The sequence below is a fragment of the Clytia hemisphaerica genome, unplaced genomic scaffold (genome assembly GCF_902728285.1).
Source record: "Clytia hemisphaerica strain Z4C2 unplaced genomic scaffold, Clytia hemisphaerica genome assembly, whole genome shotgun sequence".
Classification (NCBI taxonomy): domain Eukaryota; kingdom Metazoa; phylum Cnidaria; class Hydrozoa; order Leptothecata; family Clytiidae; genus Clytia; species Clytia hemisphaerica.
The window spans coordinates 767,294-785,689 of NW_027103726.1; the positions used below are offsets into that span (position 1 = coordinate 767,294).

The 18,396-nt window shown below is 35.2% G+C and overlaps 2 protein-coding genes across 2 annotated transcripts in view; both read right to left on the minus strand.

Annotated features, from left to right (window-relative positions):
- The window catches only part of LOC136804656 (dynein beta chain, ciliary-like), a 60,530-nt gene that overhangs the window by 20,192 nt on the left and 21,942 nt on the right, over nucleotides 1-18,396 (minus strand). Inside the window, exons 25-36 of the mRNA XM_067061260.1 lie at nucleotides 16,375-16,527; nucleotides 15,856-15,981; nucleotides 15,208-15,315; nucleotides 14,506-14,700; nucleotides 10,092-10,346; nucleotides 9,519-9,781; nucleotides 8,956-9,094; nucleotides 7,747-7,995; nucleotides 7,139-7,255; nucleotides 6,789-6,921; nucleotides 6,416-6,543; nucleotides 298-446 (exon numbers count right to left, since the gene is read on the minus strand). Of these exons, the coding sequence (XP_066917361.1) occupies nucleotides 298-446; nucleotides 6,416-6,543; nucleotides 6,789-6,921; nucleotides 7,139-7,255; nucleotides 7,747-7,995; nucleotides 8,956-9,094; nucleotides 9,519-9,781; nucleotides 10,092-10,346; nucleotides 14,506-14,700; nucleotides 15,208-15,315; nucleotides 15,856-15,981; nucleotides 16,375-16,527 (2,015 nt within the window). The remainder of the gene's footprint in view (nucleotides 1-297; nucleotides 447-6,415; nucleotides 6,544-6,788; nucleotides 6,922-7,138; nucleotides 7,256-7,746; nucleotides 7,996-8,955; nucleotides 9,095-9,518; nucleotides 9,782-10,091; nucleotides 10,347-14,505; nucleotides 14,701-15,207; nucleotides 15,316-15,855; nucleotides 15,982-16,374; nucleotides 16,528-18,396) is intronic.
- Nucleotides 1,336-5,996, minus strand: LOC136804734 (dynein beta chain, ciliary-like; the record flags this gene model as incomplete). The annotated part of the gene is given in 11 exon segments (XM_067061338.1): nucleotides 1,336-1,476; nucleotides 1,712-1,828; nucleotides 2,403-2,651; nucleotides 3,113-3,160; nucleotides 3,162-3,209; nucleotides 3,211-3,265; nucleotides 3,678-3,940; nucleotides 4,242-4,483; nucleotides 4,486-4,495; nucleotides 5,294-5,488; nucleotides 5,883-5,996. Coding segments are annotated over 11 exon segments (1,482 nt in total), but the record flags the coding sequence as incomplete, so codon positions are not given.

Here is an 18,396-nt window from a genome sequence, read left to right on the forward strand (position 1 = left end):
CAATTGCCAACTTAGTACCAATTGTTGGCTTGCTCTAACAATTAGAATAGGTAGGGTCAGAAAGTAGGCCGTCCAAGCTAGAGCTGACATAGAAATATTTTGACGAAGATAACGGGGAAATAACCCTTTGCCAGAAAGAGTTTGGACAGTAAAATGACACATTCAATAGAATAATATGCATTTGCAGAGAAGAGCGTATTATCAAAAAAAAACTTTGACGAAATCGGCGAGATCTACAGATTCAAGAGGGTTCTACAACCTAAAACAACTGAAAAACTACGAGAGCAAAGGACTTACGGACTCCATCCAACATCAGCATAATTCAAGAAGAGGATACCAGCCCTGGAAACAGTGGCAGGTGTGGCTGTCTTCAAGTCACCAATCTCGAAGATCAATCTCATAGAAGGTGATAGTGGAATACGTTCGTTACTGGCTAACGTCAACACCTAAAAGAGAAAGTGAATTTTTAATTGTGATGGCAAAACCTTCAGTCAACATCAAACTTCCTGTGATTTTTCTTTTAAAATATGCAAAATTACATTATCAAATCAAAGCTCATTTATAGGTCAAATCTGAAATGAGCAGGATAGATACCACCAGAGGATGGCATTGAATCAATGGAAACTTGATGATGTTAATCAAAAGTATATTCATGATATGCACCATTGCAATGTCTTCCATGGACCCAACAGTGATTGGTTGAAAGTAACGTTTGACTGATTTTACGTCACTTACAACCAATCAGCTATTGGATCCGTGATTGTAATGTAGAAAGACATGCAGTGGTGCATATTCTTACTCGGCAGAGAGTATAGTTTTTTGTTTGTAATCAAAGGAAATCAGGGTGTTTGATAAAAGGTATGCATAAGCCCCCCTTCGAAAAAAATAACATGACCACGTTACCTTATTATCATCCATGACAGTATTCAAAGATTCAATCCACATGGGATCAATATCACCATCAAGAACAATCCATTTCGGTGAGTTGTTTTGGATGTTCGCCAAATCTCTCATCGCAACCGAAAACAGTCCTAAAGTAGAAGAAAAAACGGAATGAACTTGTCCTCAAAAGAAATTTTCCGTTCTAACATGGCGTTTTTTTTCCATTGCAGGCAAATCATTGATCAGTGTCGACTCGCTTGACGCGCTTGTTTCCAATAAATTAATAATTAAGTTCGCCCTTCGAAATATCCCGGTATACCAAATCAACTTTCAAAATTCGAGACTGATAAGTCAATACGTTACATGGAACTGTCAAACTTTTTTTGGTAGATCTTCCCCAGACCCCTCCCCAGTCAAAGTTAAACATCAAATAGACAAAGGTAAATTGAATTATTACAAACCATCTTTCCATTCACGAGTGGCAGGGTTAATGTAACCAAACAGTTCGTCAGCGGTGACAGCTTTAGGGTTCATGTCCATTAAGTAAGGTTTCTTCTTGGTGTTTGCATACGTTTTGTTCAAGGCTTTGATAACCTAATTCATGAAAAATATTATTTTTTAAACGCTAGAATCTTATGGTAATGACTAGAATTTAAACACTCCTCGGTAGCAAAATTCACATGTTTTTTTGACTGTACAATAATTGTCTTTAATAATTTCACTTTAACAGAAAATATAAATAGATATACCATGTGAAACTTATCTCGACCATTTCGTTCTTAAAAGTAAACTTAACTTTTCCCCGAGTCTCGAATAAAAAACAAAGTACCTGAGATTTGCCAGTACCGGCTGCACCAATAACAAAAACGGAATGACGGACGTCCAGAAGTTCTTGTAGTTGAACCACTTTCAAAATAAAACTGTCCTCTGGTTGCAGTTTCAAATCCTGGTAATTTAAAAATTATTTTAATGAGAAATTTAAACTGCCCTTAGTTTGTGCATTAAATTTACTGAATGCCTTGAGAAAGACATAATTAAGAAATAGATCTTATAAGACTTTCATAATATTGAATACACCTATCAACCGTTATACTAAAGCCAAATAAACCGGGATCGAGCTCAAGCTAATTAAAAGGAGTGATATGACGTAAACAATATCACAGATTTCTAGATGTCGTGCTTTATGCTCTTCCAAACAAAAAAAAGTGAACATTGCAAAAAATATTGCTGTTATTGTTTTCGAAAACCTGCAAAGCTTCTTATTGTTTAAGCACTGAAATTCTATTGTAACGCCACGTGACCTACCTAAGATTTCCTACCTAACCTCGGCACACTTTTCAGCCAAAGCACGACATCTAGACCTTTGGGCTTTATAAATCTATAAAAATTTTCACGAACTCTCTACAGGCACAGATACATACATCAGACACTATCTGACCCTGGTAAAATGAAGGTTAAAGAGATATGCTACCTTTTAGTTGCAATAATACATACTAAAAATATCAAATCGACAAACTTACCAATACAGCTTTCCTGATATCGCCTTCAAAGTCCAAATCACGTTTCCTGGGTACATCCATAGCTGGGAACAAGTCACCAATCAAACCCATAAAAACAGGCAAATCGTCTGTCACAATTTTGGGAATGTTGAAATCACGAAGAGCTCTCATTAGGACTTGATCTTCAGCTCGTCCTTTGTCGCTACGTTTTAAAGCACCAGCGACAACGAGGACAGATTTGATAGCACGTAAGCCCCAATCGTAATGGTCCTAGATAGAATCAAATGGGATTATAAAACCAGAAAATACAACAAGTTTAACTTCAAACAAAATTTGGTCTGTGTATGTTCTCTTCAAATGGGGAAAGGAGACTGGTATAGTTATATGATGATATCAGCAAGACTTACTATTTGATGTTATTACAGTGGAGTCTCCATAACTCGAACACTCACGGGGAACGCAAATTTGTTCGAGTTAAAGAAATTTCGAGTAATGGAGTAAGGTTTATAAAGCATTGTTAACTGAAGGGACCATAAAACTTGTTCAAGTTAAGGAGACATTCCAGTTATAGGTTCGTTTCACTGTATTGAAAAAAGTTTTTTATGTCTAATGTCTATTATAACATTGTATTGTTAGCTATGTGGTGTTGCTTTAAGTCACTTTACAAATCTGATTGTATGAATTGACTTTGATCGGGGTACCTGGCAATAAAATTCGAGTAGAAAAGTTACCATTAACTCATACTGTTTCAACAGCAATTCTTTACATAGTGTGTGTAAGAGTGATAAACTTTCTTGCTAAAAGTCTGGCTTCAACGAAACCTTCAGCCTACCAACATAATTTCACAAATCAATTCAAATTCGGGAACAACCATAGCACAAGGTCTGTGAAAAAGGAAAAAAATAATTAAAAAATTATCAACCTATGAAGCGTGAAATCTGGTTTCGGTTTAAGGAATAGCGTAAAATGTCGTTGCTATCTGAGCTATTTCATCGACGATGAATTCTAATCTTATCTTTTGAGGTCAGACCCTCATGAGTCGACCACGCCTTAATAGGAGACACAGGTCTACTTCGGTATTATTACTCAAGCCACCTTAAGGACATTTTCAGGCTTATCAATACACTGGGATTCTAAAAATTCGCTGGCCTAGAATCTAGAATCACCGGTTATAATTTTTCATTCACCAGCCTATCAATAATAAGTAAAACCTCTGAAACGTAATTTTGTGGGCTTACAGAAAAAATGGGTAGCTTATGTTCTAAAGAAGAGAATATCAGTAAAATATCTCTTAACCTGAAAAGAGATTTCAAGTTCTCTGGCAATTCTGTTCGACCAGCATAACCTGGATTCATGGTGATCCAAATACCGACAGTCGGAATCATCGAAATTTCTTCTCCTTGGAAAATGAAACGTTTCTTTTTATCTCGAATAGCATCTTGAATGGATTTGACTTGTACAGCAATGACAGATAATACTTCGATTGAGATTCGATTGAACTCATCAAAACAACCCCATGCACCAGTTTGTGCAAGACCTTTGTAAATGTTACCACAACTCTAAAGGAAAAAAAAGACATTGAAAAATTCAAGCATTTATCATTATTTAAACCAGATGGAATAAACTTTAGTTGGTTTACAGTTGCCTTCGGGTGTTCTTAACTTTTGGAGCTTTTAGCCTAAAAATGTTCTTGAAATGTTCTTATTTTCATCATCATATTCTAATGTGATTTCATAAGAAATTGGTTGTTTTAGAGTACGCAAGCCTTAAATGTTCTTAACTTATTTATTTTGGCCATCAAAGCCGTATGTTCTTATATAGTTTGTTCTTACAAAAAAAACGTGATTCAGTTTTTCCTACCTTGTAATCCATCTGTTCTGAGCAATTGAAGACGTAAACCATAATACCAAGAGCACGACCTAAATCCTTTGTGGTTTCCGTTTTACCGGTTCCTGCCGGACCAGCCGGTGCGCCGGACATGTTCAAATGAAGAGATTGTGTCAATGTGATGTAACAACGATCAGTAAGAGGTGTGATGACCAGACGTGGTGTGTTACCGAGATATTCATAAGAGTATGTGAATTGAGCATCACAAATATTACGTAACAGTGTCCCTGCAATGATAGAAAAATGATTGTTGAGAAAATTGAAGGGTAACAAGCAACATGTGAAGGACCTACCTGATGATGAAACTTAGATAGCAATAAGGAGAAAAACAACCCTGCGATGCATTAAATTGTTAACTGGATGGTGGGATTGATCAAAATGTTTTTGTTAGAAGAAAAAGCCAAATGAAAATCTGCAAAACGGCGATTAAAAGATTTTAGCCAAAAAGTTCCCAAAAAGTAACCAAAATTCGAATATCTCTTTTGCCAATATTTTTCAATTGAAAAACATTAGATAATGTAAAAAACTGTTTTAAAACGCAATTTGCATTTTCAGGGTAAAAATGGTTTTGAAAGGGAGAGCTAATAATATTTTAGGATCTAAACAAGACATAAAAAAATTAATGAAACTGGAAAATCTAGAAATACTTTAAAGAGCTGTTCTCGATTTAAACTTCCCTTAAAATTAATTCCAAAAGGAAACACGTTTGACTTCTTATAAGCAATGGGGAAAAACTGCCAATTTGAAACAAATCCAATTCCGAAAAGCCGACTTTAGATACAGGCCTCCCGAAAAAATCTTTTTCTGAAAACCGGCGCAGAACGATCTTGAAAAAGTGAACTATAAAATTAATAAAAAAACTATTCGAATTCGAATTTCTAAACTCGATCTTTTCCATCCCACTCGAGACCCTTCTATACTTTCTTTGATTTCGAATCTCTATCTCTATGTAATTCGAACAAATAATATTCCCCGTTAGCGAAAGTCAACTGTAAATATTTCAGGTCGAGAAGAATCCACTGTACCTTGTTATCATCCCAGCGATGACGGAGCTGACTCAACCATAAGAAAGCTTGTGAATTATCCACTTTCTGTGAGATGAGTTTGGCTACCACATCTCTTGCGTGTACATCGATGGTACAAATGGTCATAATCTTCTGGCGATCACCAGGTGTTAAGTCACCACAAAGGTGAGTAATCAATGTCGTTAGTTGATGAATCTGTGGAAAGAATGAGAGAATTTGTCACATAAGAGTCTATAAAAATTATTATAATATTCTTATAAATCAAATGCCATAATCCATTTTTCGTCAAAACTACAACGGACTATTACAAAAACGAATTTCACCCGCATGTTTAGTACGTCAAAAACCTGGAATATCCAGAGGGTCAATGAGATTTTGTTAAAGATCCTGAAGGTCTTTTGGAGTCTTAGGTATCTAACGATTCGACAACATGGCGGCAAAACGTTGAATTGCCTAGTGACTAAAGAGTCCTCTAATTATTTTATTATGCATTTAGTTGATACATATATTAATTGAAACCAAGGGAAGTGTTATTTTTCTTAGGCTACTACAAATAGAATGTATAGTAAAAAGAAGGCATATATTGTACCTGTTTTTTGTTGTATTCTTTCATAGCATTTTCATAGCCTTCTTCCAATCGATTGAATGAGATACCGACTTCCGTTGTCCACCACATCTGAGTACCGCACAATGCAACCTGGGAAAGAAGAGATTGAAAAACCCTTTAGAAACTATCATTCAAATATCAAAACTTATGTGATTTTGTTCTACTGCAGAATTATATTATCAAATCAAAGGAGCGATGGCCAAGTGGTCTAGGGCGTCAGCGTCTCAAACCAGAGGTTCGCGGTTCGAATCCCCGCTCCTTCCAATGTTCTGTTCAGTTCATAGATAGCCGAGACAGCTGGCCGTGATTGGTTAAAGTGACGTTTTGACTGATTTTACATCACTTACAACCAATCAGCTATTGGGTCCGTGATGTAATGTTAGAAGACATTGCAGTGGTGCATATTCTACTCGGCCAGAGAGTATAGTTTCGTTTATTAATCAAAGGAATAGGGTGTATTGATAAAAGGTTGCATAAGCCCCCCCCCCTTCGAAAAAATAACATGACCACGTTACCTTGTTATCATCCATAACAGTATTCAAAGATTCAATCCACATGGGATCAATATCACCATCAAGAACAATCCATTTCGGTGAGTTGTTTTGAATGTTTGCCAAATCTCTCATCGCAACCGAAAACAAACCTAAATAGAAAGAAAACGAATGCTTGTCGAAAAGAACTTTCAAATCTTAATCATTGCATCAGACTCACTCGTATCGACTGTCTATAACATTAAGTAAATTACGTATACCTTTCGTTCGCTCGATATACGATACATACGATACAATCAACTGTCAAACTTATCGATAAACTCTTCCCCAGACCCCAATGAATTGAATCCCATACAAATCCAGTAACAAGTAGAAGGTAAATTGAATTATTACAAACCGTCTTTCCATTCACGAGTTGCAGGGTTAATGTAACCAAACAGTTCGTCAGCGGTGACAGCTTTAGGGTTCATGTCCATTAAGTAAGGTTTCTTCTTGGTGTTTGCATACGTTTTGTTCAAGGCTTTGATAACCTAATTCACGAGAAATAAAATTGTTTTTTAAATGCAAGAATCTTATGGTAATGACTAGAAATTAAACACTCATGGTCATGTTTTTTGACTGTTGTTTTTTTTAATTTTTCTTTTACAGAAAATATAAATATATAAACCATGTGAAACTGATCTCGACCAGTTTCCTTCTTGAAAGTAAGCTTAACTTCTTCCAAGTCTTGAATAAAAAATAAAGTACCTGAGATTTGCCAGTACCGGCAGCACCAATAACAAAGACAGAATGACGGACATCCAAAAGTTCTTGTAGTTGAACCACTTTCAAAATAAAACTGTCCTCCGGTTGTAGTTTCAAGTCCTGGTAAATTGAAAATAATTTCAATGAGTGATCTTTAAACTGCCCTTAGTTTGCACATTATATTTTACTGAATGTCATCACGCCTTGAGAAAGATATAATTAAGAAATAGATTTAATAATCACAGATTTCTAGATGTCGTGCTTTAAGTTCTTCCAAACAAAAAAAAGTGAACATTGCAAAAAATATTGCTGTTATTGTTTTCGAAAACCTGCAAAGCTTCTTATTGGTCAAGCACTGAAATTCTATTGTAATGTCACGTGACCTACGTAGGATTTCCTACCTAACCCTCGGCATACTTTTCAGCCAAAGCACGACATCTTGACCTTCGGGCTTTATAAATCCATGAAAATTTTTGAAGTCACGAACTCTTTACTGGCACAGATACATACATATCAGACACTATCCGACCCTGGTAAAATTAAGGTTAAAGATATATGCTACCTTTCAGTTTCAAAAATACATACTAAAAATATCAAATCGTCAAACTTACCAAAACAGCTTTCCTGATATCGCCTTCAAAGTCCAAATCACGTTTCCTGGGTACATCCATAGCTGGGAACAAGTCACCAATCAAACCCATAAAAACAGGTAAATCATCTGTCACAATTTTGGGAATGTTGAAATCACGAAGAGCTCTCATTAGGACTTGATCTTCAGCTCGTCCTTTGTCGCTACGTTTTAAAGCACCAGCGACGACGAGGACAGATTTGATAGCACGTAAACCCCAATCGTAATGGTCCTAGATAGAATCAAATGGGGTTATAAAACCAGTAAAAATACAACAAGTTTCACTTCAAACAAAATTTGGTCTGTGTATGTTCTCTTCAAATGGGGAAAGGAGACTGGTATAGTTATATGATGATATCAGCAAGACTTACTATTTGATGCTATTACAGTGGAGTCTCCATAACTCGAACACTCACAGGGAACACAGATTTGTTTGAGTTAAGGAAATTTCGAGTTATGGAGTAAGGTTTATAAAGCATTGTTAACTGAAGGGACCATAAAACTTGCTCAAGTTAAGGAGACATTCCAGTTATAAAGGTTAGTTTCACTGTATTGAAAAAAGTTTTTTATGTCTAATGTCTATTATAACATTGTATTGTTAGCTATGTAGTGTTGCTTTAAGTCGCTTTACAAATCTGATTGTATGAAATTGGGGAACGCAAATTTGTTTGAGTTATGGAAATTTCGAGTTATGGAGTAAGGTTTGTAATGCATTGTTAACAGGGAAGGGACAAACAAACTTGTTCAAGTTAAGGAGACATTCCAGTTATAGAGGTTCGTTCCACTGTATTGAAAAAAGTTTTTTATGTCTAATGTCTATTATAACATTGTATTGTTAGCTATGTAGTGTTGCTTTAAGTCGCTTTACAAATCTGATTGTATGAAATTGACTTTGATCGCAGGGGTAATAATAAAATCGAATAAGGTTACCAATTAAGGCCGGTCTCCACTTGCGCGCGCTGCGATCGCACCTTTTGGCTTCAATCCTTTTTGCTTGGAAAAAAGATTACGTCATATAAATGTAGCGCGCGCTCGAAAAAAAAGTTGAACACATTTCAACTTTTTTCAACCGTTACTTCAGATCACGCCAATGGATGGAGTTACTTTATTTTTGCTTTTGACCGATAGCGTGGAAGCTTTGCTCGAAAAGGTGCGATTGAGCGCGCAAGTGGAGACCGGCCTTTAAACTTACCTGTTTCGACAGCAATTCTTTACATAGTGTGTAAAGAGTGATAAACTTTCTTGCTAAAAGTCTGGCTTCAACGAAACCTTCAGCTACCAACATAATTTCACAAATCAATTCAAATTCGGGAACAACCATAGCACAAGGTCTGCGGGGAAAAGAATAAAAATAATAAAAAACCTATCAACCTATGAAGCGTGAGGAGTCTGGGTTCGTGTTGCAAGGAATAGCGTCAAAATGTCGTTGTATTGAGATTTCATCGACGATGAATTCTAATGTTATTTTTTGACGTCAGACCCCTCATGAGTCGACCACGCCGTTATAGGATAACAGGTCTACTTCGGTATTATTACTCGCCACCTTAAGGACATTTTCAGGCTTATCAATTCACTGGGATTGCTAAAAATTCGCTGGCCTAGAATTTAGAATTCGCCAGTTATAATATTTCATTCGACAGACTATCAATAATAAAGTAAAACCTCTGAAACGTAATTTTGTGGGCTTACAGAAAACCAGACTGGGTAGCTTATGTTCTAGAGAAGAAGAATATCAGTAAAAAAATATCTCTTAACCTGAAAAGAGATTTCAAGTTCTCTGGTAATTCTGTTCGACCGGCATAACCTGGATTCATGGTGATCCAAATACCGACAGTCGGAATCATCGAAATTTCTTCTCCTTGGAAAATAAACCGTTTCTTTTTATCTCGAATAGCATCTTGAATGGATTTGACTTGTACAGCGATGACAGATAATACTTCGATTGAGATTCGATTGAACTCATCAAAACAACCCCATGCACCAGTCTGTGCAAGACCTTTGTAAATGTTACCACAACTCTAAAGGAAAAAAAGACAATGAAAAAATTCAAGCATTTATCATTATGCAAACCAGATGAAATAAACTCCAATTGGTTTGAAACCTTCGAGTGTTCTTAATTTTTGGAGCTTTTAGCCTAAAAATGTTCTTGAAATGTGCTTATTTTCATCATCATATTCTAATGTGATTTCATAAGAAATTTGTTGTTTTAGAGCACGCAAAGCCTTAAAATGTTCTTAACTTATTCTTAATATTTTGGCCATCAAAGCCGTATGTTCTTATGTAGTTTGTTCTTATAAAAAAACGTGTACCAGATTCAATTTTTCCTACCTTGTAATCCATCTGTTCTGAACAATTGAAGACGTAAACCATAATACCAAGGGCACGACCTAAATCCTTTGTGGTTTCCGTTTTACCGGTTCCTGCCGGACCAGCAGGTGCCCCGGACATGTTCAAATGAAGAGATTGTGTCAATGTGATGTAGCAACGATCAGTAAGAGGTGTGATGACCAGACGTGGTGTGTTACCGAGATATTCATAAGAGTATGTGAATTGAGCATCACAAATATTGACGTAACAGTGTCCCTGCAAATGATAGAAAAATGATTGTTGAGAAAATTGAAGGGTAACAAGCAACATGCTGAATGGACCTACCTGATGATGAAACTTAGATAGCAATAAGGAGAAAAACAATCATTAAGAAAATATAGCGCTTAGCAAAAATGCATTAAATTTCATCATTGATTGTTGATGGGGGGGGGGGGTTAGGGAAAAAAGAAATAGAAAGTTCCGGTTGCAAAATTGCAAAAGTTTTATTGACAATTGAATCATGCTTGATGGTGGCATTGTTATCAATAATTTTTTTAAGTGGAAAAACAAAGAAATTTATGGAAAAAGCCCGATTCAAATCTGCAAAAACGGCGATTTCCGGCATACTTCCGGCATTTTCGGCCGGAAAAACATGATTCTCAAAAATCCGAATCGGCCACACTTAGGGCATTGCTGATACACATCTTTGTGCAAAAATCGAGGAAAAGCTATTTTGCTTCAGTGTGCAAAATTTCATGAAAAAATATAAAGTACAGCTCGAGAAATTCAAGAAAAACCGTTTTTCCGGCGATATTCGGCTGTTCCGGCGATTTTTAGAAATTCCCGGCATCAAAAATCAGTTTTATTGACAATTGAACCATACTTGATGGTTGGCATTGATATCAATAATGATTTTGCGTGAAAAAAAACGAAGAAATATCAGGAAAAAGTCCAATGAAAATCTGCAAAAACGGCGGTTTCCGGCCGGAAAAATTTTTTTCTCAAAGATCGGGCTTGACCATGTTTTGGGCATTGTTATTAGGCATCTTTGAGCAAAAAATCAGAAAAAACTAATGATAAAATCTCAAGAAAATGCCAAATAAACAGTTTTTCCGGCATATTTCCGGTATTTTCGGCCGGAAAAAAAATTTTCTCAAAAATCGGACTCGGCCATGTTTTGGGCATTGTTAATACGCATCTTTGGGAAAAAAATCAGAATAAACTAATGATAAAATCTCGAGAAAATGCCAAAAAACCAGTTTTTCCGGCATATTTCCGGCATTTTCGGCCGGAAAAATTTTTTTTCTCCAAAATCGGGCTCCGTCACATTTTAGGCATTGCCATTTTGCATCATTGTGCCAAAAATCAGAAAAAACTAATGAGCCAATCCTGAGAAAAACTGGTAGCAGACGGACGGACGAACAGACGAACGAACAGACGAACGGACGAACGGACATCGGTTAATTTATAGGACCTCTACCCCACCGGGGTAGGTCCAAACAAGTGATACTTTTATGGACCTACCTGGTTATGCATTTAACACATATATAATTGATATCTACATAAGCGTGACCATTAAACAATCATTCAGAACACAAATAGTGACGGTCTATTAAAATTAGTCGTTTGTTTCTTATAAAAAAACACGTTTAGAAACCAAAATTTCATGCTCTTGAAATATTCTTTCATATTCAAGACTTCGAGAGCAAAAAAACATCTCATCAAAAAATTCAGTAATTTTAAGAACATTGATGTATGCTTATTAATAGTGATTCTTATAGATAAATATGCGTTTTTTGAGCTGAAAAATTCTTTTTTTACAAAAATCTGCTTGAGCCATCTTTTACCTACTTTCATGCAAAAAGTCAGAAAATAACAAGTCCAAAAAACCCTTTTTTTAGCCGTTTTTTAGCTGAAATTTACCCCAAAATTGTTTTCCCAAAAATCGAGCTCCGTCACATTCGAGGGTTTATAGTTATGCATATTTGTGCAAAAAATCATAAAGAATAAAGACCACTCGAGAAAAGCTATACCTAAGTAATTGAAGTGTGCTTATAAAAAAATATCGAATTTGGCCAGTTTTTCTATAAAAACAAGCCAAGCAACCAAAATTTCATGTCTAAACACATATATTCTTTAAAAGTAAGCCGTCATGAGCAAAAAAAACATCTATCTCATAAAAAAATTGAGTAATTTGACTAAGAACATTGATGTATGCTTATTAATAGTGATTCTTATAAATAAACATGCGTTTTTTGAGCCAACAAAATTTTTTTGCAAAAATTCGCTTAAGTCATCTTTTACCTACGATGGTACCCTACTTTCATGCAAAAAATCAGAAAAAATTAACGACCTAATTTTTCACAAAGTCCAAAAAACCCGTTTTTTCGCCGTTTTTTGGCCCAAATTTGACCAAAAATTTTTTTTTTTGCAAATCGGGCTCCGTCACATTCGAGGGTTTATAGTTATGCATCTTTGTGCAAAAAATCAGAAAAAACTAACGAGCCAATCATGAGGAAAGCTAATAACGAACGAACAGACGAACGAACGAACGGACAAAGGTTAATTTATAGGACCTCCACCGGGGTAGGTCCAAAAAAAAAATTAAATTATACATAAACAAGTGATACTTTGATGGACCTACCTGGATTATGCATTTAACACGTTTATAATTGATATCTACGTGACGTGACCATTAAACAATCAATCAGAACACAAAGGACGATCTATTAAAATTAGTCGTTTGTTTCTTATAAAAAAAACGTTTAGAAACCAAAATTTCATGCTCTTGTTCTTTCATATTCAAGACTTCGTGAGCAAAAAAACATCTCCAAAAAATTGAGTAATTTGGCTAAGAACATTGATGTATGTTTATTAATAGTGATTCTTATTGATCAAGATGCTTTTTTTGAGCTGAAAAATTCATTTTTTACAAAAGTCTGCTTGAGCCATCTTTTATCTACTTTCATACAAAAAATCAGAAAAAACAAAGGTCCAGTTTTTCTATAAAAACACACCAAACAACCAAAATTTCCTGTCTAAACACTCGTGAGAAAAAAAAACATCTATCTCATAAAAAAATTGAGTAATTTGACTGAGAACATTGATGTATGCTTATTAATAGTGATTCTTATAGATAAACATGCGTTTTTTGAGCCAACAAATTTTTTTTGCAAAAATCTGCTTAAGCCATCTTTTACCTATGATGGTACCCTACTTTTATGCAAAAAATTAGAAAAAATTAATGACCCAAGTTTTCACAAAGTCCAAAAAAACCGTTTTTTAGCCGTTTTTTGGCCCAAATTTGCCCAAAAACATTTTTTTTCGAAAATCGGGTTCTGTCACATTCAAGGGTTTATAGTTATGCATCTTTGTTTAAAAATCTAAGAATGAAGAGCAAATCTCGAGAAAAGCCAAGACCTAAGTAATGATAATGTCTTATAAAAAAATATCGAATTTTGCAGTTTTTCTATGAAAACCCGCCCAAGCAACCCAGATTCCTGTCTAAACACACATATTCTTCAAAAGTAAGCCCTCATGAGCAGAAAAAAATCTATCTCATAAAAAAATTGAGTAATTTGACTAAGAACATTGATGTATGCTTATTAATAGTGATTCTTATAGATAAACATGCGTTTTTTTGCCACAAATTTTTTGCAAAAATCTGCTTGAGCCATCTTATACCTATGATGGTACCCTACTTTCGTGCAAAAAATCAGAAAAAATTAATGATCCAATTTTTTACAAAGTCCAAAAAACCCGTTTTTTAGCCGTTTTTTGGCCCAAATTTGCCCCCAAAATTTTTTTTTCGAAAATCGGGCTCCGTCACATTTTGGGCATTGCCATTTTGCATCATTGTGCAAAAAATCAGAAAAAACTAATGAGCCAATCATGAGAAAAGCTGGTAACTAACGGACGGACAGACGGACAAAGGTTAATTTATAGGACCTCCACCGGGGTAGGTCCAAAAAGTGTAGGTAACACTTGAAAAACTGTTTCACATTTCGCATCGAAACATTCTATTATGGTGACATCTTGGCTAGGTAGTTGACAGCTTGATGAAATAATAGACTAAATGATCTTGCTTGAAGAGAGCAAAAGAAGAGTTCACCAATTAACTGTTAGACGGCCAACTTTTCGCCGTGCCTATTCTAATTGTGGATTAAAGTGGGCAAAATGTTGGCTGTCTAAAGTCAATGCATTGCCCTATTTTGATGTCAACCGCAATGACTTCTTTTAATGACTTCTTGCCTATTCGAACTTCTATTATTCGAAATTTTCTATAATTCGATCATGTTTCCAGTCCCGGGTCAAGGAGAATCCTTCTTAATATACTTTTTATGATTCGTATCTCTGTGTAATTCGAAGAAATAATACCCCCCTTTAGCGAAAGTCAACTGTATATATTTCCGGTCGAGAAGAATTCACTGTATACCTTGTTATCATCCCAGCGATGACGGAGTTGACTCAACCATAAGAAAGCTTGTGAATTATCCACTTTCTGTGAAATGAGTTTGGCTACCACATCTCTTGCGTGTACATCGATGGTACAGATGGTCATAATCTTCTGGCGATCACCAGGTGTTAAGTCCCCACAAAGGTGAGTAATCAATGTCGTTAGTTGGTGAATCTGTGGAAAGAAGAACGAACGAAATTTGTCACATAAGTCACATAATTAAAATAATACTCTTTTAAGTACTACGGACTTATTAGTACTAGTAATCTCATGGTTATAAGGGAAATTCGGGATAAATTTCCCGAGGTCAATTTTGAAATTTTTTGAAATTTCCCGAGTGCAACGAGTTACAAATTAACGTAAGCAAAAACGTCAATCGAATTTCAATCAACCATGAGATTACAAAAACAAATTTTACTCGTATGTTGAGTACATCAAAAACCTGGAAAATTCAGAGGGTCAATAGGATTTTGTTAAAGATCCAAAATATCCTTTTGAGTCTTAACAATCCAGCAACATGGGGGTAAAACCTTGAATTGCCCAGCATGACTGAAGGGTCGTCTTATTATTTTATTACCCATTTACTTTAGTTGATACATATATCAATTTAAACCCAGGGAAGTGTTATTTTTCTTAGGCTACTACAAATAGAATGTATAGTAAAAAGAAGGCATATTGTACCTGTTTTTTGTTATATTCTTTCATAGCATTTTCATAGCCTTCTTCCAATCGATTGAATGAGATACCGACTTCCGTTGTCCACCACATCTGAGTACCGCACAATGCAACCTGGGAAAGAAGAGATTGAAAGGTTATATGAATGTCGATCAGAGCCCATTATAAAGGCCGTTCCCCACTTGCGCGCGCTTCAATCGCACTTTTTCGAGCAGAGCTTCCACGCTATTGGTCAAAAGAAAAATGAAGCAACTCTATTGGCGCGATCTGACGTAGCAGTTGAAAAAAGTTGAAATGTGTTCAACTTTTTTTTCAAACGCGTGCTACATTTTTATGACGTAATCTTTTTTCCAAGCAAAAAGGATTGAAGCTAAAAAGTGTGATTACAGCGCGCGCAAGTGGAAACCGGCCTTAGGAAACATTTAAAGCACTTAGCATTTATTTATGGAATCAAAATTTCTGTGTTGCTGTGAAAGAAGGACGTATATAAGACCCATATTCTTTAATATCGATATGGAATGTCGCCACAGTTTCGTATTAAATTCTCTTAAAAAATATCCAAAATCATATTTCCGACCAAAAGCTTGAATCTCCAAATTATTGTTCATTCTTTTCTTGAAATCTTATTTTCAGATTGTTTTTAAAAATTCGTACCTGTGCAGGATAATCGAACAACCATTGATCTCTTGGCTTTTCTTCGTAAGCAACCGTAGCTTCACACAATTCATGACGTATAGTGGCTTGCATACATCTCAATAATGTCATCAACCACACTTCAACCTGAATAAAAGTGAGGGGTAATTTTGTATAGATTTTTCAAAGTCTAAAATTTGAGATTTTAAAACTTTGAAGCAGAATCGAATCGTAACACTTTTCATATCTACTGCCGTGAAAGCCTTAATTTTTTTATTCACAAGTAAAGAGATAGCTTACACTAGACATCACACCTTTTGTTCTCCGGAATGAAAAATTACTACTAAATTGAAGCTATTGGATGGATCAAAAGAACAGTACATGTTCTTAACTTTTTGAGTTTTAAGCCTAAAAATGTTTATAACGTGTTCTTATTTTGACAATTTTGTGAGTAAGGTATTTTTTGAGTCTACAAAGCCTTAAAATGTTCTTAACTTGTTCTTAACATAACTTATGAAAAACGTGTGCTGTCAATCTTACCTGACCAGTACACATGAATGGTTCTTTGAAAGCAACGTATTCTTTCTCTTTACTGTACATTCCAATGGCTTGCTTGGTTTCAACGCCTTCTGCATCTTTGGTGAACTCAAGTGTTGACATGTTGTCGAAAAGTTTCGCCAAATGCTTGCAAACCTGAAGAAAGTTTTAAAAGAGTGAGCTATCATTGCCAGTTGAATATGGTTTGAGTAAGGGATCTTTGAAACCAGGGTTTGCGGTCATTTTATTGATTTTTAAGCATGTTTGAATAAATTTTACAAGTCCATCAGTTTCCTTATTCCAGGATGATACTTTAGTTATAGTCAAAAATAACAAATACTCGAGTTACAATCATACGTTGTGATATGAAATTCGTTTACTAAAATAATTTGGTTAATGTTTGCAGGTGTGCATCAAGCCTTAAATAGTAACGCAAAATTTTTCGATTCTTTAGTTTCAATCCTTAAATGTTTTGGATCAACGATAAATCCTAAAATTTAAAGATGGATTCTCGTTTCATTCTTGATTTTTAGTAAGTTTACATCAGTTACAGCAGTTTCTTTATCTTTTGCGAGGGGTAGACTCAAAAGGTAGCAAAATAGCCCTGAGTAAATGGCTACTCATATAATAAACGTCTCTCCCCAGTAATTACTTTTCGAAAAAATTTCTGACACCCCCACACCTGTTTATTATTAACTGAATTACTCTAAATAGCCCTGGTTTCAGTCTATGATTAACTTTCTTTAGGCTTTTTAGAGGTACAAATCACAGCCCCCCGGCTGAAGTTTTTCGTATTTGTTTTCGTTGTTATTATTTGCAGACATGATGAAAGGAACGTCAGCAGTAACATGACCTTTCTTGGCTACTTTAAGCAATTGTAAAGAGAAGCTTCTTTTGGACTGCAGTTAGAATTTTAAAGATATTTTGTCTTGTTTCGAGGTATTCCTACAGTATTCCTACAGTGTTTAATCTAAATTTAATTTAAATGCTTGACAAATCGATATGTCGATAAAATGAAAGATTATTACGAACTAAAAATCGAAACATTGAAGCTGGAATACCATATTGAAATTTTAGAGTTGAAAAGTGAGATACAAACACTGAAAAAACGGGTCAGCGAAAATGAGAAGAAATTACTGGGAAAGGAAAAACGAATTTTGGAAATCGAAAAACAGAATTTGGAAGGGGAAAGCGATTGGAAAATGAAAGTTTTCGAATTGGAAAAAGAAAACCTTGCATTGAAAAACAAATTTGTGGTGATGAAACTAGAATTCGAGAAAGAGAGCGACGATAGAGAAGCTCAGAGCCAAAAGAAGATTTCAAAATTAGAAAAGGAGAATTTGGATCTGAAGCATAAAACCGAACTAAATAAAGTTAAAAAGGAATCAGAAACAACCATCTGCCAAGAAAAAAGTGAGGTACCAAAGTACCCTCGTTTTATTTCCCTTCTTGAACGTCTTGCATGGGGTGCCGAAACTTTTTTTGAAGGAATAGAACCTGATTTAAGACTTTATGAATCTTATGAGAAATGGTATACGGATATTTTAAGATTAATGAATGTAGCTCAAGTCTATTATGTTAAAGAAAGGTACTTTTTCCTCTGTGTCCAAACTACACACACGCCTGATTTTTGGGAGTATTGGCTGGTGAAAAATGTACAAAGTGAAGGAGACAGCAAAATTAACGAATTCGTGGTAAAGGTATATAACGTTGAATACCAAAGAATAAACCTTTTCGACGTAAGAAACACGAACGGAGATCAATGGAGCAAAATAAAATTTCTTGGGATGCATCCAAGTGATGTTATGAACTGTATAGAGATCGATAACAAAAAGATGACTTCGAAAGAAATCAGTTGGTCAAAATGCATATTCAAAAAATATTTTGGATATAAATCGTCAAATTGTTATCTCGCAATTTTTGGCAAGATTGAGGACTAAAGAACGGACAAACCATTTTGAATGATTATAATAAACAAGATATTTAAGTGCCTGTAAGATATCATGCATGGCGTTATATAACTAT